Source organism: Poecilia formosa, unplaced genomic scaffold (assembly GCF_000485575.1).
Source record: "Poecilia formosa unplaced genomic scaffold, Poecilia_formosa-5.1.2 Scaffold10, whole genome shotgun sequence".
Classification (NCBI taxonomy): Eukaryota; Metazoa; Chordata; class Actinopteri; order Cyprinodontiformes; family Poeciliidae; genus Poecilia; species Poecilia formosa.
In genome coordinates, this window is record NW_006799949.1 from 1,735,016 (window position 1) to 1,757,764 (window position 22,749).

The 22,749-nt window shown below is 35.6% G+C and overlaps 2 protein-coding genes across 2 annotated transcripts in view; both read left to right on the plus strand.

Moving 5' to 3' along the window:
• The window catches only part of kif14 (kinesin family member 14), a 29,827-nt gene extending 26,179 nt beyond the window's left edge, over nucleotides 1-3,648 (plus strand). The window contains exon 29 of the mRNA XM_007541456.2: nucleotides 2,498-3,648. Within this exon, the coding sequence (XP_007541518.1) occupies nucleotides 2,498-2,874 (377 nt within the window). The 3' untranslated portion in view covers nucleotides 2,875-3,648. The remainder of the gene's footprint in view (nucleotides 1-2,497) is intronic.
• A 1,336-nt stretch (nucleotides 3,649-4,984) lies between these two features.
• On the plus strand, nucleotides 4,985-20,248 carry LOC103131101 (adhesion G-protein coupled receptor D2). Its single transcript, XM_016665308.1, has 20 exons — nucleotides 4,985-5,123; nucleotides 5,207-5,243; nucleotides 5,501-5,525; nucleotides 7,553-7,777; nucleotides 7,918-8,532; nucleotides 10,043-10,240; nucleotides 10,751-10,815; nucleotides 11,138-11,428; nucleotides 11,556-11,667; nucleotides 11,788-11,934; nucleotides 12,230-12,332; nucleotides 12,615-12,726; nucleotides 13,218-13,273; nucleotides 13,703-13,829; nucleotides 14,644-14,747; nucleotides 16,572-16,674; nucleotides 17,709-17,862; nucleotides 18,139-18,272; nucleotides 18,678-18,793; nucleotides 20,095-20,248. The coding sequence occupies exons 2-20, from the start codon at nucleotides 5,208-5,210 to the stop codon at nucleotides 20,243-20,245; spliced, it is 2,874 nt and encodes a 957-aa protein (XP_016520794.1). The 5' UTR covers nucleotides 4,985-5,123; nucleotide 5,207; the 3' UTR covers nucleotides 20,246-20,248.
• The last annotated feature ends 2,501 nt before the right edge of the window (nucleotides 20,249-22,749 follow it).

Sequence of the window (22,749 nt, forward strand, 5' to 3'; positions counted from 1 at the left end):
CTTTCATTTAAAAATGATGTGCTACTTTGTCTTTTTACATCACATATAAAGTTTACATCACATATAAAGTTTAACGGCCATTGAAGTCTGTTCGTGTAGTGTCATGATATGTTAGAAATTTTCTTGGCATGGTTAATTCTCAGAGTATAAATACTTTTCCAAAGCTCTGTCTACAGTAGCTGTCAATACTGAGAAATATTTGTATTTATTTATTTATTTATTTATTTATTTATTTATTTATTTTAAACCACCCAACTGAGAACTAACGGATAAAAATGAGCAATGATGACCAAGTTGTAGCTGGCAAATTAACTCTAAATGGTTCTTGTAAATGTTTTTTTAACTTAGATCATTCTGAGTCCCACCCTTGAAAACAGACTTCTCCCTCTCTGACATCATGGTCCCCAGTGAGCATTCAGTGTCCAAAAGCCTCACTCCCTCTCCTACAACTGAACTTGCAGACATGATAGTATACTCACTGTCTTTCTGACTTACGTTCCATATTTGTTATTTCTGCTCAATATCTAAACCCTAAAATACTCATCAGCCAGGACCTCCTGCTCTCTAAAGCAGGTGGTCAAGCAAAATACAAAGTTATTTTACTTCTGAAAGTTATTTTACTTATTATTACTTCTAAAACACATCTTGTAACTTACTGGACTTTTTACACTTATTTATTTATTTATTTATTTTTTATTTATTTATTTATTTTTTATTTTATTTATCTTTTTTTTTTTTACAAAGAGCGATTTGCATCAATATGAATAGTACATTTGATCAAATGAAAACTATAAGGTTTGCACTGTAAAATAAAATCCAGGGATATTTAGAAACTGCATTTCAGATTACCTTTTTTTTTCTTTTAAAAAACAACATTTTTACGTCAACACATTTTAAATGGTTTTAATTTAACAAAAGCATTAATCCTACCAATTTTCTTTGCTAGGGAAATTTGCCGATTTCACTGTGGATTTATTTAAGTCGTTGCTGGATGGGACTTCTTGGCAAAACCAAACTTTCACTGTCAAAGTTTTCCAGAAAAAGATGATTGATGAAGATTGTGGAGTGTTTAACCCTGTTACAGAGAGCTGTCTCTTAGAGAGGTGCAGCTCATACAAGAGAGTCGTCTGTCAATTAAAGAAGGGTAAGTTTCTTTTGGTCTGTTGTTCACTCTTTTGTATTCTAATGAAAACCTGTTATGAGTGTCTTATGTTGGATATTTTATGTGGTATTTAACCATGCTATATCTGACTGTACACATGTAATTGTAAAGCGTAAAAAAGGCACCAAGGCTGATCATAATCAGCATCTCATATCAGGGCAATGGCCAGAGACTGACTGTATCGGACTAGCATGCAGTTGCAAATCAAACATTTCAGTTTGTAATGTCATTTAGAAAGTTCAGTTCCAAGCATCTGTAGCAAGTAGATTGAAATAAAAGTGATAAAAATAGTTTTTTATGGTACACCTCACAGGAGTTTGGCAGGGATAAAATCATAAATGCTGAAAGAATGATAATAATTAGAACTGAAAATAAAATTAAAACTATCTATAATCCAAACTTTAGTTTAAATAACTTGCCACACAAGGTTTCATCTGTCAAATTTGTTGTATCAGTTGATCTGACTACACTTTATTGTCTATACTTTTGCAGCAAAGCCCAGTTTGCCAAACTCTCCTTTTTTCAGTAAACTGAGCAAATATCCAAACATCACGCAGGTAAGTTGTGACATCTAGTTGTCTTTGGCAAAAGTATATGATGTAATTTAATCCTCATAAACTTAGAAATTTGTAAGTATACTGAAAGAAACCATAAAAGCAGAGGTACTGCATTAAAAACCTTGTCTGTGTATATCAGGTATGATATTTTTATATCAGACATAATTTTGACATAGGAGGGGTTTTTTATTTATTTATTTGTGAAGCACTTTCTAATTTTATTTTATTACCACAAAGATGCTGTTTTGGACTTATCTAATTAGTGCAAATCATTTAGTCAATTTAATGTGATCCAGAGCTGTTTGCCTGTCTGTCTGTGTCTCTAGGTAATGGAGGAGCTAAGCATCAACACCTCCCAAAACACAGATTTGACCTCCCTGCAGCAGCTGACTCAGGCTGCTGTGCATACAATAGAGGCTGATGGCCATCACCCCTTAACCTCAAGTGACATCCTCTACTTCGCTCAGCTGATTGATGGCATTGCGACCAGCACCCACTCTGCAGGAACCAATTCAGCAGAGGTCATGATGTCCATTGCTACAAACTATTTAAACCTAGCAAATGTGATGCTTGAGCCACAAACGGCTACGCAGTGGGTTGGTCAGACTGAGGATGGGGTGAGATAGGATATTTTATTTGTGTAACAGTAGTTGNATTATTCTATGCCAACACTTTAAAAACAAATTTGGCAAAGTTAAAATTTGATTATCTTTCTTCCACTACAGAGATGTGATCATTGGATAAAAAGTGCATGTTTGATTGGCTTCTGTTCTTCCAGGTATGGATAGAAATCCTGATCTCAGTAGCTGCAGAGAGCTGATCTCCTCCTCTACCAAGGCGGTGGATGAACTGGTCATTGGCCTGTCCAAGGAGGGAGTAGAGGCTAAGTCCTTGCAGCTTCCCTGTCTTCAGACAGTCATATCTGCACGAGATGATCTCCACTCCGCCCTGCAGTCCTTGTTGTCGTCTTTCTGGAGCCAGCAGGGGGTGAACGACAGCAGAAGTTCAGCCGGTTCGGACAACAGTTTAGAAAATGACTCCTCCATTAAAGACAGACCCACCACTCACAATGCAGTTAGAAATAAAGGTGTGTACAAAGTGGTGTACCCCTTTGCTTCAGGTGTGCCGCTCAGTGGCAGCCCTCACTGGGTGTAATAGCTCTTGTTACCTTGAAGAAAAATAGAGAGGCAACCTGCTAGGATTCAAGTAACTGTAAAAGTACAGGAAACAATCTTTAAGCAAATAAATACTTGCCTGTGGCATTAACAAATTGCAGAAAATGGACACAGTCTTTCTTTGAAACATTCAAAAGTAACAATTGTGTTGTTTTCAACATGGTGTAAAGGAAAATACTGTTGAAGTTTCTTTGATTTCTCTTGTTGGTATGGTAAAAACACGCCCTCCAGTTTGAATATATTTATGATGCGCCAAGTGAAGCTAGAACGTTACTCATGAGTGTAAATTGTACGTTAACTGATTTGTCAATAGAAGCTCTAAAGAAAAGGGCAGTCTTTGCCAAACCATTATTTCAGGACTATATATTTTTGGGACATGTAAAGTCTCAATTATGGGCACTCCAGGTAGGCTAATTTGTAAGAATAAGAGGACCTGGTTTTTACACTATTCTGTACATTGTTTGCTCTTGTATATTGTATTGCAGCATACCATATCACACTATTCGCACTCAGACAATTGTAAATTTTGGGTTCCATGCTAATATTTGTATCTAAACGAATGCTGTTGTAACCATTTTTTTATTGCTTTAAAAATAATCCAGCCACTTGCACAGCTGCTAAGAATCGCATGGCTTGATTTCACATGGATTCCTAGTTCTTTACCTTCAGCTCACAATACATTGCTGGTAGAGCGCACCCATTCAAAGACTTTTACTGTTAAGTAGCAATAAAATCATATTTTTTCTATATTCAACGTGTTTACATTTATGCTGGCTCTCATATGCATGGCTCTCAACTAAACTTTTCATTAATTGAAAAAGTATGGAAGTGGAAGCCCACATTTTATTTTAACCTTTGAAATTTGTGTGATATTTGTACTTTTTATTTAAAACAAAAACACATTAAACTAATGCTTTCCCACAAAAAAACTGACGATTGCATCATTTACAAGGGAAAAAGAAGCCCAAAGCATTCATTACTGTACTGACACAAAATATGTCACATCATCAACACAGGTGAATATGGATGAAATCACTTTGTTCATCTGGTTCTCAGAGTGACTAGTATGGAAGATGGTGATATTTGAAACAAGTTGCTGTCTTTAAACTGTTGTCTTCTCAAATTGCACATTTTATTTTTATTTAGCTATTTGTGATGTGTCTTGTGCCATTTTTGCTGTGTAGAATTGACCACAAATTAAATCTGGGTTTTGCGCTTATTTTATAAAATTGCAAATCCCAAAACTCAATATTTGGGAGAGAAAATTGAATTTCAGCTATGATAAACTCCAAAGAAAAATGTACAAACAACTTTACATTAAAAACTGTCTCGTATGTAAGGCCAAGACTTTATTTTTAAAATGCAATCTGCACTTGGAAGTACAGTTTTCTTGGTCATTGGTACCTTCATGGTGAAAGGTTAAGGTCAAGCAGGGTCAGCTCTTTCTGTGGTTGGCACCAATGCAAAGCTCAGTCAACACTGGCAGCAGGGAAGAGAGCGATAAGTTGTGGACACACAAGCAGAGACTCTATGAAAAGAAACAAAAAGCAAGCCACTTTTGACCAAAAAAAAAAAAAATCAAAGACAAACTGAAACACTGTAGAAATCTTGAAAAGAAAAAAAACATTCTTTCAATCTTCAAGGATCAAAAAGGAAAGATGTATAAATTTTCCAATATGAGCATGCAATGGTATTAACAATAGGGCTCAGAGATTGTAGCAGTAATTTGTGAAATTTGACCATACAGGAAACACCTTAACTCCATTGAGCTACGGTGTATCACTGTAAAATACGAGGTGGATTAACAGAACCGAACAAACTGCGATTCGTTTTAAGCACTTTTAAGAAAAACACTGTTTGTCAAGATTTGGTCCAGAAACTAATATTTAGCTTGCCACAATTAATTGCCAAAGGTTTGAAAACTAGTAAACACTACAATTTTTTCCTTTGTTTCTAAAATTACTGGACCCCAAAAAGTCCACCCTCGAGCCCCCAAATGTCCTTGAACCCTACTTTTACCACCCTCTGCTGCTGGCTCCAGGCTACACCCACTCATCGTCTGCGTAGCCTCATCTGCATCCTCCCTTCATGCTCCCTGGAGTCAGCAGCACTTCGGCTCTACTTTTGCATGGTTAAGAAGTAAACATACTTCAGAACGGATTGATGGTGCGTTCACAGACACAGCTCGACTTGAAATGAGAAGACGACCAAAAGAGACGAACAAATCAGGTAAAAACAACGCGTTGTGTTGTTTTTGGAAATCACTGTTGGATTTGTCGCTTTATTTCCAGCTAACAAAGTATTTGTTTCAGGATGCACTGGTTGTATTTCCCCATTTTATCTCTGCTTGTAAGTAGTCTTTATTTTTTTTAACCAGTAGTATTTCTTTTAAAACTGTTTGGAATGTGCGTTCCTGTTAGTTTGAAAACCACGTGTGCAATCTATTAATACTCGTCTTGTTAAATTGAACACTTTAAAAACAGACCTGGAATTGGAGAACGCAGTTTTTCATTGGGCCACTAATTCGTTTCCAAGTTTGAGCGCTTGCCTACTAATTTAACTTAAATTGTTTTCACAGCTGAACTAAACCTATATTTGTGTTACAGGTTTGCGTTCAAAGCTGGATATTAAGTAAGCTAATTTTCTCTTACAAAAAAAACAAAACAAAAACAGCTGCAGTGATGTTCTTCACATTTGTCTAGTTACATTATGTTATTTATACATTATTTATTATTATTTTGTTAACACTGCATATTTCCTCTCTTTTCAGCTAAGCTTTTTTATTGGTTTTATTTTCATTTCTTGTTGTTCTTATACTGAGTGCTTTTAGTTTTTTGAGTGATTTCATTTTGTGGGTGTGCTTCCTTGCTTTTTTTTTTGCATCTATTTATTGGATATTTATTTATGTCACTTCCTGTTGAATATTTTATTGAGTATTCTTCTTCAGTATCAACCACATTTAGGAGTAGACATCAGTGAATCTCATCTGTTATTGCAGTAACATAATTTCACCCGGAATTTTTCAGAAAAATTCAGCCTTTAATTTTAGAGCTTTTATTCAGTGATGATAAACTCTCATGTTACAAAAAAGGAAAACAAAACTGGTAAGTCATCAGTGGCACATTTGTTGATCAATTTGGGGGTTGCTGTTCCAGGAGGGAAACCTTGGCATCCCATTCCCACATAACAGGATGCCTGACATGGGAAACTCAAACTCTACATATCTAAACAAAGCTTATTTAAAGGCTAGTCAATATATTTTTTTTCTGTTAATATGGCGCCTCTTGGTTCATACTGTATTTTTCATACTAAAATTAATGACAAATACAGCTCTGGAAAAAAATGAAGGGACCACCGCAAAATGATCAGTTCTTTGATTTTACTCTTTATAGGTTAATGTTTGAGTAAGATGAACATTGTTGTTTCATTCTATGAACTAGTGACAACATGTCTCCGAAATTCCAAACAAAAATTTAGCATTTATTTCCAGAAAATGACAAATGGTCAAATTCACAAAAAAATATGCAGTGCTCTCAGATTTCAAATAGTGCAAAGAAAACAAGTTTATGTTCATTCATTTAGAAACAACAATACTAATGTTTTAATTCAGGAAGAGTTCAGAAATCAACATTTGGTGGAATAACTTTGAGGTTTTCAGTGGGGTTCAGTGCAGTGGTCTCTTAATTTTTCCCATAGCTGCATGTGGTAAAGAAACTTAAATCCATTTTTATGTACAATTTGTGATGCAGCTGCTCATCCAGAGGGAATCTTGTTAGATCCAGGAGATTTAAAATTTAGATCTGCTGAACTAATACAGATCTGGTGACCTAATTCACAGAAATTGTTCCTCAGTTACAAAATCCAAATTCTTTCATGATCAACACTCTCCTAAATAAAAAAAAACCTTCAGGCAAATCTGCAGTGGGTAAAGCATTCGTTTCTGTGGATGATCTGGAGATCTTTCTATCAGCCTATCAGCTGATATGTAGAGAAAACGTGCAGCAGTCTAGCACGCACAGCAAGACTCATCAGGATATAACTGAACAGGAATTTAGTCCTACTTATTAATTGGAAACTCATGTTTGTGGAAACGTCCTCAAACAGGTAACTCAAGACTTTTGATGTAACAGGTCAGCTTGCGACTAAAAATCTTAAAAGATTAATCTAGCCCGAGAGCTACATGGAAAATGCATTACTTTGTGCTGGAGCAGTGAAGTCTCACATGCTTTAGGCAAGTCAGAGAGGTATTCCTCTCAGTGAGACACCCAGATGTTTTTCAGCACTTACATCATCACTTGGAGAGTGACTCACAGCGAGTGCAACTTATCCACCCTTGTAATGCATGTTTTAGATGTGCACATACAAAAAAATAATTAGCGGTCTGGCAGGGGCCGAAGAGTCCATTTACCGTAAAGACTTGGAAAACTCTCGTAAGGCTTTTGTAGATGGCTGGAATCCTGAAATGACATCAAATTGTTTAGATCGTCATCACATCATTTACACAGTAATCTGGTTCATATGGAGAATAACTTTTATTTGCCAGTTCTCATCTGTCTTAATGCAGTGACACTCTTGAACTTTTGGAATGTCGCCTGTATATTGACTTCCACTTTGGTGGAAGCTTTTCTGTCAACTTGTTGTCTCTGCTTTTCAAATAGCATTAAGAGTGAAAAGGAGAGGCCAGCCATATGACAAGTTTTATTACAAGTATGTTCCCGATTCCATGCAATGGAAGGATGCAGAAGAACTATGCAAGCGGCTATCTGGGAACTTAGCTATTGTCTCCAACCCAGCAGACTACCAACAGCTAAACAGCTTCTTAAAAAACCAGAATATCTCTGATGGTGTGTGGATTGCCAGGAAAACCCTAACGCGTCAAAAACGTAGGTTTATTTTGCTTATTTTGTCAACAAATAAGATGCACAAATGTTCCACATTTTTAGGAGTAAAATGAATCCATCTTTGATTTTACGATTAACCTTATAACTACTTCCTTCTCTCTCTGTTTGGGATGAAATCAAAGATTCTTCCAAGACACTGATTCTGGATTTCTCCAGGCGTTCGGACCAGATGCATGCTCACCTTCTGCACAAGTTTCCCTCCATGAGCTCATTGACTGTTTGCACCCAACTACACTTCAGTGCAAACACCTTTGGAATTTCCACAGTCTTTTCTTATTCCATTAATGACTTCCAACTCCGAGCAAATCTGACCCAGGGAAACCCTGTGCAGTTGGCTCTACGGATCCACAGCAAACAAGGGCCTTACGCCAACGCTTTCGAACATGACGACTCCTGGCACTCTGTGTGTGTTTCTTGGAGCCAGGATGACGGAAGCTGGGCCCTGTACGCTCACGGTCACATGGTTTCAAGGGGGAATGGCATGAATTGTAATAATGACAGCATTAGCCCAGATAGCTTCTTCATTATCGGTCAGGGCCAGAATGGGTCTTTTGAGTCAAATGATGCATTCTCAGGGAGAATCACCAATCTGCACATTTGGGATCGAGTTTTGAGCAGCTGTGAAATACTCACTATGGAAAATGATTGTTCAACCATCTCCTCTGGGCTGGTGTTTAAGTGGAGTGAGCCATTGCTGGAAATAGAGGACCAGATGTGGGGGGAAAGCCCGTGTCAAGGTACAGTTTAAATGACAGGAAGAAGAAAAATGTTTTTGTAAAAATCTAATATCAAGGATTTAGTTTTTGATGAAATTAAAGGGAAAGTAGTTTGTGTTTTTTAACCTAAAGGGGAAAAAAATCATCCCTTAAAGTCCAGAGCTTCAGAAAACTATACAGCATTTTTTTATTTTTTTTTTATTTTTTTACTTCACATTAGTTGATTTCACAATTGGGTTGGGTGTGGTTGCTATGCAGACAAAAAAAAAATCTAATGGATACCAGGCAAAAACAGATTCTGTGCGCACACAAGATTCCAAGGTCTGAGCGAGGCTCATGTAGTAACCTCCTCCCATCTGGCACTTTCAAGTGGAAAGACTCGAAATTAGACATTGACAGACACTTTTCAATCTAATCTAACTGAGATATAATTGTCAAATATGCCAGCTTCAAGATGTGAAAAGCTCCTGCAAACATTCTTCAATGGACTCACAGTAAACATTGGAGTAAAAGTTGAATACAAGTTCACACCACTCCTTGCAAATTAGTATTTAAAGGAAATTGTAGACCATAAAACTGTTTCCTTTCATTTAAAAATGATGTGCTACTTTGTCTTTTTACATCACATATAAAGTTTACATCACATATAAAGTTTAACGGCCATTGAAGTCTGTTCGTGTAGTGTCATGATATGTTAGAAATTTTCTTGGCATGGTTAATTCTCAGAGTATAAATACTTTTCCAAAGCTCTGTCTACAGTAGCTGTCAATACTGAGAAATATTTGTATTTATTTATTTATTTATTTATTTATTTATTTATTTATTTTAAACCACCCAACTGAGAACTAACGGATAAAAATGAGCAATGATGACCAAGTTGTAGCTGGCAAATTAACTCTAAATGGTTCTTGTAAATGTTTTTTTAACTTAGATCATTCTGAGTCCCACCCTTGAAAACAGACTTCTCCCTCTCTGACATCATGGTCCCCAGTGAGCATTCAGTGTCCAAAAGCCTCACTCCCTCTCCTACAACTGAACTTGCAGACATGATAGTATACTCACTGTCTTTCTGACTTACGTTCCATATTTGTTATTTCTGCTCAATATCTAAACCCTAAAATACTCATCAGCCAGGACCTCCTGCTCTCTAAAGCAGGTGGTCAAGCAAAATACAAAGTTATTTTACTTCTGAAAGTTATTTTACTTATTATTACTTCTAAAACACATCTTGTAACTTACTGGACTTTTTACACTTATTTATTTATTTATTTATTTTTTATTTATTTATTTATTTTTTATTTTATTTATCTTTTTTTTTTTTACAAAGAGCGATTTGCATCAATATGAATAGTACATTTGATCAAATGAAAACTATAAGGTTTGCACTGTAAAATAAAATCAAGGGATATTTAGAAACTGTGCATTTCAGATTACCTTTTTTTTTCTTTTAAAAAACAACATTTTTACGTCAACACATTTTAAATGGTTTTAATTTAACAAAAGCATTAATCCTACCAATTTTCTTTGCTAGGGAAATTTGCCGATTTCACTGTGGATTTATTTAAGTCGTTGCTGGATGGGACTTCTTGGCAAAACCAAACTTTCACTGTCAAAGTTTTCCAGAAAAAGATGATTGATGAAGATTGTGGAGTGTTTAACCCTGTTACAGAGAGCTGTCTCTTAGAGAGGTGCAGCTCATATAAGAGAGTCGTCTGTCAATTAAAGAAGGGTAAGTTTCTTTTGGTCTGTTGTTCACTCTTTTGTATTCTAATGAAAACCTGTTATGAGTGTCTTATGTTGGATATTTTATGTGGTATTTAACCATGCTATATCTGACTGTACACATGTAATTGTAAAGCGTAAAAAAGGCACCAAGGCTGATCATAATCAGCATCTCATATCAGGGCAATGGCCAGAGACTGACTGTATCGGACTAGCATGCAGTTGCAAATCAAACATTTCAGTTTGTAATGTCATTTAGAAAGTTCAGTTCCAAGCATCTGTAGCAAGTAGATTGAAATAAAAGTGATAAAAATAGTTTTTTATGGTACACCTCACAGGAGTTTGGCAGGGATAAAATCATAAATGCTCAAAGAATGATAATAATTAGAACTGAAAATAAAATTAAAACTATCTATAATCCAAACTTTAGTTTAAATAACTTGCCACACAAGGTTTCATCTGTCAAATTTGTTGTATCAGTTGATCTGACTACACTTTATTGTCTATACTTTTGCAGCAAAGCCCAGTTTGCCAAACTCTCCTTTTTTCAGTAAACTGAGCAAATATCCAAACATCACGCAGGTAAGTTGTGACATCTAGTTGTCTTTGGCAAAAGTATATGATGTAATTTAATCCTCATAAACTTAGAAATTTGTAAGTATACTGAAAGAAACCATAAAAGCAGAGGTACTGCATTAAAAACCTTGTCTGTGTATATCAGGTATGATATTTTTATATCAGACATAATTTTGACATAGAGTTTTTTATTTATTTATTTGTGAAGCACTTTCTAATTTTATTTTATTACCACAAAGATGCTGTTTTGGACTTATCTAATTAGTGCAAATCATTTAGTCAATTTAATGTGATCCAGAGCTGTTTGCCTGTCTGTCTGTGTCTCTAGGTAATGGAGGAGCTAAGCATCAACACCTCCCAAAACACAGATTTGACCTCCCTGCAGCAGCTGACTCAGGCTGCTGTGCATACAATAGAGGCTGATGGCCATCACCCCTTAACCTCAAGTGACATCCTCTACTTCGCTCAGCTGATTGATGGCATTGCGACCAGCACCCACTCTGCAGGAACCAATTCAGCAGAGGTCATGATGTCCATTGCTACAAACTATTTAAACCTAGCAAATGTGATGCTTGAGCCACAAACGGCTACGCAGTGGGTTGGTCAGACTGAGGATGGGGTGAGATAGGATATTTTATTTGTGTAACAGTAGTTGCTCATCAAATTTTCTACCTATAAAACCCCTTCTTATATTAATTGTGTGTTTTTTTGTTGTTGTTTTTTTTTACTGTTTTTACTGTTTGCAGGTCAACTCTGGACCATTTACAATCATCAAGAGCATTGATAGTCTCACCGAAGCTCTTGCAGACACACTGTCTGTTCAGCAAAGGGGCTTCACTCTCTCTACTAAAAACATAGGTGGTGTACTGTTTTGGATTATTCTTTGCATCTCAGAGTTTGCATCTTCATACACGTAGCATGAATTAGTAGTATAAAATAACAGATGCTGTGCATATATTGTGCTTCCTGTGCCATCAGATGTGTACCTGAAGTGGCAAAAACTTTCTCCTGAGAGCAGCAGTCAGGTCTTCAAGCCATCTGCAGTCTCCTCTCACAGGCCCAGAGGAGGTCGTCACGACGAACTGATTATCCCAGACTCCGAACTACAGCGGTTGCATAAATTAGGTAGGGATGAAATATCGTCATCTACGACTTCTGTTTTTGTACCATGAAAATTAATGTCTAGATTTTAATATTTGAAACTCAGCCATAGACAAAAATTCTAAATTTAAATGGTAACACAAGCTACTGTTATAGGTAGATATTTTTAACATGCCAGAGGCCCAACTTGTTTAAAGATACTTTCAGTTATCTTTATTTTGTTGTTGTTGTTGCTGACTCATAGCCACTTTCTGTTCTTTTGGTTGTCACCAGTCTATGATGGATTACACATTAAGCTGTTCTTTCTCTGTGAAAACAGGATGTAAAGAAGTGATGCTTATTCATACCCACTACAGCCACCTTAGTGAGGTTGTGTCTGCAGCGGAGAAATCTACAGAGACCCAGCTAAACAAAACAGAGAGGTTAGCTACTATTGCTCCACCACTGATGTTATTCCGAAATAAAAACAGTACATCTGAACTTGCTTCAACCATTTATTCTTATCTCATATTTCTAATGAACTTCTTAATTTTGTTATATTTCGTTCGTCAAGCAAAACTTCCAGAACTGTATAAATCTGATCAATTTTCTTTGCATCAAAACTGATGCTTCTATATTAGTCATCTGTCCTTCAAATAAATGAAGCCAGAAGATTATTTTAAAGTAAGATTTATGTTAGTGATAACTGTCCTTTGCCTTTCTAGTACTCTTCCAGGCAAACTAACCTCTGCTGTCATATCAGCGACTGTCCGAGACGTCTTGAAGGGCCAAACCGTCCCTGTGGCCGTCCAGTACACCCTTTCATCTTCACAAGTGGTACGGGATGTGGTTCATGGTGTAATCTAAACCATTACATGTACTCATTCTATTATTGAAGTTACTATTCAAAGATTTATGTTATTTTTTGTTTTTTTTTAAATATATTTTTTGTTCTCACCAAAAGTGGCATTTTTACTAATGAGATAATTTTAACAAAAATTGTAAAATTTATTTACAAAGATTAATTTTCCTGAGGGAAAGAGTCCAAAATGAAAGACGAATAATACATTTGAATGAAAACATTGTCCTATGACAAACAGGAAAGGCATTGATTTTCTTGAAATAGCAGCATAGAAAGGTTTGAGAAGATGCATGTAAGATTCTGGAGAACTCAATGTCGACCTCAATGATTATAGCTTTTGCCGTGGTGCATGTAAGGGAACATGCTGGGATCCTCATGGTAGGATGCTAAGAGATTTGTTCGTATTTTGACACTTTGCTATTGGAGAAGATGGCAAATAAACACAAATCTATCTTTTTGTTTCTAGACGAAGTATTCCCGGAGAGTTCCTGCTGTTTGCGCATTTTGGAATTTCAGCCTGATGTAAGTTTGACAAACAGCAGATCCACTTTAATAGACATGGCACATTTTTCTATCAATAAGATCTCAATGAAATTAATAAATGGCAAGATTGGGGTCTAAAGATTGTTTTTTAAAACTCATATTTTATATGATCAGACTTAAATAGTTTATTCCAAAAAAGCATAGCAAATCAAAGTGTATTGTCATCTTAGTATTATATACCTTTACGACACACAGATGTATGCGAACCAATGTCTCCAGTAACCACTGGACGAGAGACCGAGTACACCACACAGGGCAACACACAGGCAGACATGACAAATATACTGTAGATGCACACACTCACCCCTGAGGACAAAGGCCGAAGTACCTTGTGATAACCCATTCATGCATGGGGAGAACTAATGAACATTTATGTTTGTGTCAATGCTTTTGTGCTCCATTATTTAGGCATAGTCACGGGAGTGGCTGGTCCAGTGATGGCTGCTCCCTGATCTCTGTTGGCTCTAGTGATACTTCATGTCTGTGCAACCACACAACCAACTTTGCAGTCCTGATGAATTACTTGGAATCTAAGGTAACTACACATTTATTGACATGAGGTAATTAAGTGAATTCCATACATGAATTAATATGTGGTAGTTTCTATTGAAGCATGGGACAAGGTTTAAACTCTAGAGATACACTCATAGAAACCCTATATTATTTGAAGAGAACACTGAGAAAAGAAAACAGGTGACCCAAAAACAAAAAAAGTTAGTAACGGTAATTTGTTACACGTAATCAAATTAAGTTTATTCAAGCAAACATATATGGTGTATTAAGTTGTCAGGTTAAACAAATGTAAATAAATTAAGTTTAACTAACTTAATTTGATTACATGTAACAAATTAACTATTTTTTTAAATTGCAGCTCCATTCTGTTTTATTCAGTGAAAGCTTAGATGTTTAGATGTAAAACCTAGCAAACAATTTGCCAGGTGACTATAAACTACCATAGGCCATAATTAATTTTAACTCTTCTTTAGTGAAGTTAAAGAGCTTTTATACTTTTATTGAAGATGGATATCAGTATAAATATAAAGATAATGAAGATTTGTGGCAGATATTACGGGCTCTAGTCTCGCACCCAATATGTAGTCGAAGGCGTGAAATTGTTTTTCATAGCTAAAATATGCTTAATCTTACACACGAGAAAACATTGAATAGAGTCTTCACAATCTTCAGTTCTAATGTATTTTCATGTGAAGATCATTGCTGTTGAAAGGTAAGATATAGCAACATAAAATTTTAGGATTTACCGTACGATTTACCAACCAAATCTTCATATTGGAAGAGGTTTCCCACGTTCATTTTCTCTTTTCCATTACCATGTGTGTCCTCTGTTTCAGTGGAGTCCTGAAGAAGAGCTTATTTTGACCAAGCTTACGTTCATCGGCTGTGGGGCATCTCTCTGCGCACTGGTGGTGACCTTGATGCTCTTCACTGTCCTGGAGTGAGTAGCTGTTTAACATTCCCTTTCCATTCGCCAATGATGCAAATAAATAGCCTCTGTGTTGTCACAGCCAACAAACTTTGAGCTGGTTTGATTCGCCTTTAACTTAAGAATAAACTTCTTTTCCCACAACATTCATTCTATGGGTATTTGTTGCCAAGTGTTGGTTATGCATTTCAATTCAGATTATTTCTAATAGTAAAATGGATGCTTGTATTATTAGTTAATCTTACTCCTATTAGAAAAATGTGCTGATTCACACTCCAGAATGGGTTCTTAAATTAACAGAAATGACTAAAAATACACACATTCATCTGGCACGGGATGACATATTGGGAATCTGGCCGCTTCCCTTCTGTCCTCCAGGCTTTTATCAGTATTGACTCGTGCTAATGCTGTAATTGCTGTTGTCTACATGTGAGTCCTCTCCGAAGTTTTATGGTGGAAACCCACAGCTGGCAATTAACATTATAGTCACATAGGGATCTCAATCAGCAGAAGAGGTGCTGCCCTGACAATTTATAAATGTCCTTAAAGCAAAGAGGGCAGCAGTTCATTTCACACATTCTGCTGTATGATCTTCATTTAACTCATCCCACTCCACAGATAAAACACGGACTGGAAAGGTGGAGATTTGCTTAGAGACTGTAAAATGTATTTGGTGTGAAGCACCATGTGCTGACATTAGCCTAATTGGTTTAAATAATTGAGCTTTAATGGAAGTTTTAGTACTGCTGCACTGCTGCAGCACATTCATAAAGAGAAGCATAAAGCTGTGTCAGCTTGTTGTGGTTTAATACTTTGGTGAAAAGAGCAATTATATTATTCTGTTGTGTCTAAAATGACACATCCTAAATTTCTTCAGCAAGTTAAGCGGGAACAAAGGAAATTATTATTGTTACCCATTTAAATGAGTTTTATTTAATCTGACAATGGATTCTGTTATCAATAAAAAAAAATGTTTATTGCCATTAAACGATTGTATTTTTCTGGAAAATAAAATAGGAAACTAAGGTTTTTTTCTTTTTCTTTTCCCTTATTTCCAATTAAATCTCAGCAAGTTGAAGGAATCGTGTGGCAAATTTATAGAATTAGATCAGATGTGACTAGAGGTGCTATATTATAGACACATGCATAAAATAGTTGGATTAATTTATCTGAATTAACATGGATGTCACATCCTCTTTCTTTAACTTAACAATAAAAGTAAAAGTAATCTTACACGTGGAAAAATGTATTCTTGATCTCACTAAGTGAGATTGCCATTGATTTTCTTTTTTTTTTACATATTAGTCACACTGAGCTTTTTCAGTGTATCCAAGGAAATAGTAACAATCATTTGGCATTTATCGTTTAATTTACTTAGCTACTTCAAGATGGTTTTTGTTGAAAACTTCAGCCAAAGTTACCTTCCATTTGGGTTCACCAACACCTGTCCTCATGAGGATTATCAGGCAGAATTAATGAAAAATGGACACTAAATTTAGATTTGGGAGCTTGTCTTTTATAGTCAAAGTCATAGATTTTCGTTTAATAGTTTCTCTTTATAGTTTGTCATTTCTTCCTTTAACTTCAACCCGTTAACATAAATCTACGTTTTGTATTGTCATTACGTTTATTTTGTACTTTTATGGGTAATTGATTTAAGTTTGCAACAATGATCTCTGCTGCCCTTTAACACATGCCATAAGGATCTATAGAGAGACCAAATGAAGAAAAACCTAAACTTTCATTTGAGTTCAAACATTTCATCAGCACTTATATGATGTGATTCAGTCTCACTAAACATTTTTCCTTTTAAAATGTCCCTTTCTGTGTTTATAGCATCCCTAAATCAGACCGGACCTCCATCCATAAAAACCTGTTTATAGCTCTGATCTGTGCCCAGGTGATTCTGCTCTGCAGTGGCTCCGCCATACACAGCAAGGTACCGTACAGGCAGGACACAAATCTTCTTTTATTTATCAGTCTGTGTGAGTAATGTTGTCACTCTTAGGGACATATATTATGGACAAATGTGAATCAAATGAGTTATTGTAAGCTTGCTGGTGGGAAAACATGCCACCGTTAAACAGCAACTTTGTACTGGTTACATACATGTTTTTAATTTTACTCCTGCATGACATACAAATTATAGTGATAACGAAAAAAATATCAAACTCATAACTATTAGAAGGTCTAATTAACCAAATACAATAAATTGTTTTGCTTTTAATTGAGGTTGAATATGTAAAAACAAATGGAAAACAAATAATTTTGGCAGATGATGTAACATAAGTGACCATAAAAGCTGTACCAATCAGCCTCTGGTGGTTACCAAGATGCCTTGAACCGCTAGTCAAGACTAGTTTTTCCCCCCCTGAGGGTGAGAAGATGCTTGTTGGCTATTTTAGTATTAATAAGGTCTTCTATAACAAGGCCTGAAATGATACAACATAATTAACTTGTTTGGATGTTCAGTGTCTTTTGTAATTCTATTGCAATTTATTTGTTTTCCAACATCTTTAATTTATGGAAGCTGTATTTAGAGGTGAAACCAGAAATTGTCAGGCACTAATTGCAAAGATACATACACGTTTTTTTCTCACTGTCTGAAGTTAAATCAGATCAGAACGATTGCCGTCGCTTTAAACATTGTGGGGAATGCCCGGATGGTGATGTCATGCCTTTGGAAACTCCTGATAGGAGTTTCAGACAGTGAGAAAAAATGTGTACGTGCCTTACTAATGGGTGTCTGAAAATGTCCTTTTCAAACTCTATATAACAATCATGACGCAGTATTTTGATCAGTTATGATATTACATATCATATCAACCATATTTAATTATTTTATTAATGAACCTTTTATGAGACTTCTTTGCAATTATTAATTGCAAAGTGAAGTGAAGGTCACTGCATAACCTCACTTTGAAATGTAAGCCAAAATCTTGCAATTTCTCTGTGATTTTCGTATAACCACAGGTGGCTTGCACACTTGTTGCTGCGTTGCTCCATCTTTTCTTCATGGCAGCTTTCAGTTGGATGCTGGTTGAAGGGCTGCTGCTCTGGAGCAAAGTGGTTGCAGTCAACCTCAGCGAGGATCATCATATGAAGTATTACTATCTCATCGGTTGGGGTATGGTGGTTTTGTGCATATGAATCGTTGTCTTGTCACTGAAAAAGCAAATCAGGTCTGGTGCCTTTATGAAAACACCTGTAAAGTCATACGTATCTTAGACATTACGCAGATATTCTTTAAAATTTGAATACATCTTTTAAAATAAATGTTTCATAAATAAAAATAATTGAGTACCACAAAATGTTTGTAATCTCCATGTATTTCCTTTTTTTTTTCTTTTAAATTCAAACTACTTAATCTCAAGTAAATACATTTTTATCCTAATATAACCAGGTCTTCCTGTGCTGATCGTCACCATCACTCTTGCATCGGCCTCAGGCAAATACTCAGCTGATGACTACTGTTGGCTCAGTGTCCAAAATGGTATCATCTGGGGATTTGTTGGTCCGGTCATCTTCATCATAATGGTCAGGAATTTATTTATTTACTTTAAGTTGATTATTGTGCTACTTTCACTGTTAAAGTGCTAAATAAAAAGAACATTCAGCTTTTGTGTATCTGGAAATCCAACTGTTGCTGTCACCCAAATGTTGGTCTCTTCCTTGGAAATTAGAAAAGTGCAACATTTTGATCATTAATTATAAAGTATTTCGACTTTTTTTTCCACTTTTTTTTCTTCAAGTTAACATATGTGAGCTTGCATTATTATATATTTTTTTAAAGGTGAATCACATTATTAGACAAGGAAATCGGTAATAATTTGTTTGCACAGAACATTCTAACAGTCAAAAAGGAAAAGACATACAGCAAAATAAGAGTAATTATCTGACTTTTTTCTGTTCTGTTTTCATTTGTTTAAAATATATTTCCAGGTCAATATCTTGGTTCTGACCAGGGTGGTAATCATCACCATCTCGACAGCAAAGAGAAGGTCCATCATGCTGGCCTTGGGCATGAGTCCTGCTGAGCAAGCCTATGAGCAGATCAGGTAGTGGCCACTAGGAGGCACCATTTGTCCTCTTTTAAAAATGAATGTGTCGGGGATGCTGGGCGAAAGCTGTAGTCACAAATTGAATCCAAATGTATTTTCTTTTTTATCAACCTGCCAAAATATATATTTTAAGTAGCTTTGCATTAATTCTGTATATTTTTAAAATATTTAAATTAGTTCAAGTGTTAATAATATGTTGTAATTCCATGTAGCTTTTATAATTAAAATTCCTACAGTTCCTTAGTGTTTGTCCTGCTTTTATTGGGTGTTGATGTCCTGTAAGGTTTGTAAGAGTTTTTGGTTTATAACACTGTACTGTATCACTTTTTTTTTATTCGATTCAGAGATGGTATGAAGTGTATCGTTGCTCTAATAAGAGTTCATTTTTTGCATGCAACATACCCTGCCTCCATACACGATTAGTGTTAAAATCTGATGGTAATACAAATAAAACTGTGTATTTATGTTGATGTTTTAATTTGTGGGTCCACTGAGGAGCACAGTAGATGCACTGTGAGAGTTTTCAATGCAGGCCTTGAACTGTGTCGCACCTCTGGGCGGCAGCCGGAAAGTCAAACACATTGGCTCACAGAATAAACCAGTTCTAGGTGCATGTCATTTCACAAACACACAAATGCACAGACAGCTGTTGCGGTTTTGGCAGTCACCTGAGTGGGAAGCTAATTTGACTCTAAACAGAATTAAGTCACATTGAGGGTGGGAAGTTGTCACCACATCAGCTTTCCTGCCCACATGGCTTTGTGTATGGAAGAAGCAGCCTGCTGGAGCTGCTGGGTTTTCTTCTAAAAGGAGTTGAAAATGCAAGGGTGGATACTATGCAAGCTGGAAGAAGTGGAAATAAAGCTTAATATAATCAGAAAGGAATCTGAATAGTTGAATTATTTTTTGTACTTTTTGTTTGGGTCTAAAAATTGTTTATCCATTTCAGATCAAACATATTTTACATGTTCCAATATCCGTTAATAAAATTCAGAGATTTATTTATTTTTTTTTCCCAAGCATGTTTCTTCCTGTGCATATTTGAAGTTTTTTTCCTCACATTAGCGTTGCATGGTAATGCAAGTCTTTGGTTTTGTCCAGGGAAGAGTTGCTGTCCAAATGAAATATTCCTCGACTTAAAAAAAAAAAGGTTAAATAATATTGATCTGAATTGGAAATTAAATAAAATTGACTGTCAGAACTTAATCAGATCTTGCTTATGTTTCTTAGCTCAGATTCACGTGTGTGTGTGGTTTGATTTCCGTACTTGATTTATTCTTGTGTTCATGTGAGTGCAGGGCCGCAGTGAAAGCGGTGTTGGTGTTGCTGCCAATCCTTGGACTGACATGGCTCTTCGGCGTGTTGGTACCATTTTCCATCGTCATGGCCTACCTCTTCATTCTTCTCAATTCCCTACAGGTACACATACACACTCATGTATGTTATTAGAACAGACATTGAAGACTAAAAAATTTGATATTACAGAAAAGAAACACTTCACATCCCAAGGTTTTGCACTTAATTTGTACTAACAAAAAAAAGGTTAAAGTCTCCATGAATGCATAAAGAAGTTTAATGGTCCCACATTCATGCACATTCATGCATGTTTTTTTTTTTCCTTCTTTTTTTCCCCTTCTTTTTACATGGGATAGATTCCTGTTGTGACTGTACAAGGTCTCTGGACCAGATATAAAAAGCACAAATCGATGCAAAAGAAGCAATAGACAGATAATTGCACAATCTATTTAGAAAATTGATGTGGTACCATTGGTGAAATATAAAAAGAAGAAAACAATATATTGGATGGATTTTAAGGTTAATTTCTAATGAAAAGAAAACCGAAGAACAAGATTCTCTGAAAATTCCTTTCATTTACTCATCAGCTGGAACATTAAAGTGTCAGTTTAGTTTCTCATTTGCTGTCAGTGCAGTTCTCTGCTTTTTATCCTGGCAGGCATTCATATGAATATAACTTTAACCGCGTAAACACTGCGCTTTCCAAGTACGGTGACGCTACACAAACTTACCAAGAGACTTTGACGGCTCTCACAGGAAATGTTCTCAAATATGGAGGTTATTCATATACAGAGGAATGCCTCTGTAGCTTGAGTAATAATTAAAGCTTATGTAGCTATTTCTTCAAATGTCTAACCTTAAAAAAAAAAGAAGCTTTACAAACACATCAAAACTGTAAATATTATTGCAATATTTTGATCTTTTTCCATGGTTGCCATAGCACATGAAGTTGTCATGTTTTATTTCACTTAACAAAAGGATTATAAAAATTTGAGATGGTGCATTTCCTCCAACATGTTGTTAATCAGGCTTTAAATTGTTTAAATAGATTAAATATGTGCATTTACAATTCTGTACTTCTCTTCTGGTTCACTGCAGTAGTTGGGAAAACCTGCTCAAAAATGTGTCGTGAGCTAAAAACATATTTTCAGACCCCTAAATGTTTTGAATTCACAATTTACCTAAAAAACAAAAATATTAAGCTGATCCTTTTACCTTGCGTTGCCTTTATAGAATCACAATGGACATTAAATATTGAAAAAAATATATATACTATTTTTAAAACTAGCACTTTATCTGTAACTCTCATCAGTAATAAATAATTTGAAGCAACTGAACTACACACAGTTTGTCATACATTTTAATTCACAATTAGGTCAGTACTTTTTAAAGCATAGACAATATAACAGAAGTTAGCAGCACTATGTTGCTTCTTGGTCTTAATTGGAATTAGGCCCCTGGATGAATTTGTGCTTAGGGCCTCAGTCAGCCTCGCCCTGAGTTTGACCAAGAATACCCATCTGTACTAATTCCAGTTTTATCTTTTTCCCTCACTTAAAACTGCATTCTGGGAAGAAATGTTGCATATATCACATTAGGCTGATTTTAATTGCATGTAGTGATTTGTAATAATGTAATATGTTACAAGAAATAGTTGTTCTAAGTCTTTTTCTTATGTAAGGCCTTTAAAACGACCATCTGTTTGTTACTGTCAGCTGGAAAAAGGCAAAGGTCGTAAATAACATCACAGTTTAAGCAATGTAAACAATATTTTGTTCATAAATCAGGAACAAAAAGGTTTTCTATTAAACTTAGCAATTCTGCATTTCTCATATGAAGAGGGTACGGCATATATCAAGGTGTTTTTACTTGTCATTGACAAATATAAAGTAAAAAGGGGAAAAGGTTGCTGTCTATGTGTTAAAAAGGGAATTACTTTAACATGAAAATTGTACTCTAATTGTTCTTTTTATTTTATTTTCTGCTTTTTTGTATTCAAAGCCCAGTATTATGGTTCTTTAGTTCACATTGTCAAAACCCCTTTCTAAAAATTTAGTGCATACTGTGCTGTTCTTGCTGTTTTATATTTTTTGTTTGACATTTTAGACACACACATTAATATTCAAATATGCATCTATTCTTTAATAAGAAAGGCACCTGTTTGGATCATGATTTTCTGCATTTCAGTGTTATTTTCTACTTTGCTGTCCAAACAGAAAACTTGAAACATATTTTGTAATACTTTCTCTGTAGCAGACCCCTTTGTATTTCTGCCCTTCTCCCCTCCTCTCCCGCTTCTCTGCATCTGCTTTTGCAGGTTGTAGTTATCTTTTAATCAGCTGTATCTGTAATTGAGCTGTATATTTAACCGGAAAATCAATAGAGGACTTAGCTCCACTCTAATCATTAAGTCAGATCCTTTGCTTACCATAAATAGTTTCTGTTTCCCTCTCATATCTAATTATATTTTTTCCATGTCGACAGTAATTAACACAGGGGGTTTTTTACTTTGCTCTTGTTGTAGGACTGCGCTGTTTAACATTTTAATATCTGATATGGATTACTGTTATGTGCTTAATTCTAACCGGCTCTGTCTATTCAGCTTTTCATCTCTGAATCCTACAGTCCAATTTTCTTTGTCTGCTTCCTTTTCTACA

Excerpts from the sequence above, each read along its gene's own strand:
- LOC103131101 (XM_016665308.1), top strand. The coding sequence starts at position 5,208 with ATGCACTGGTTGTATTTCCCCATTTTATCTCTGCTT. Across the intron at positions 5,244-5,500 it reads TCCCCATTTTATCTCTGCTT|GTTTGCGTTCAAAGCTGGAT; the intron begins GTAAGTAGTCTT and ends TTTGTGTTACAG. Across the intron at positions 16,675-17,708 it reads GCTCCGCCATACACAGCAAG|GTGGCTTGCACACTTGTTGC; the intron begins GTACCGTACAGG and ends GTATAACCACAG.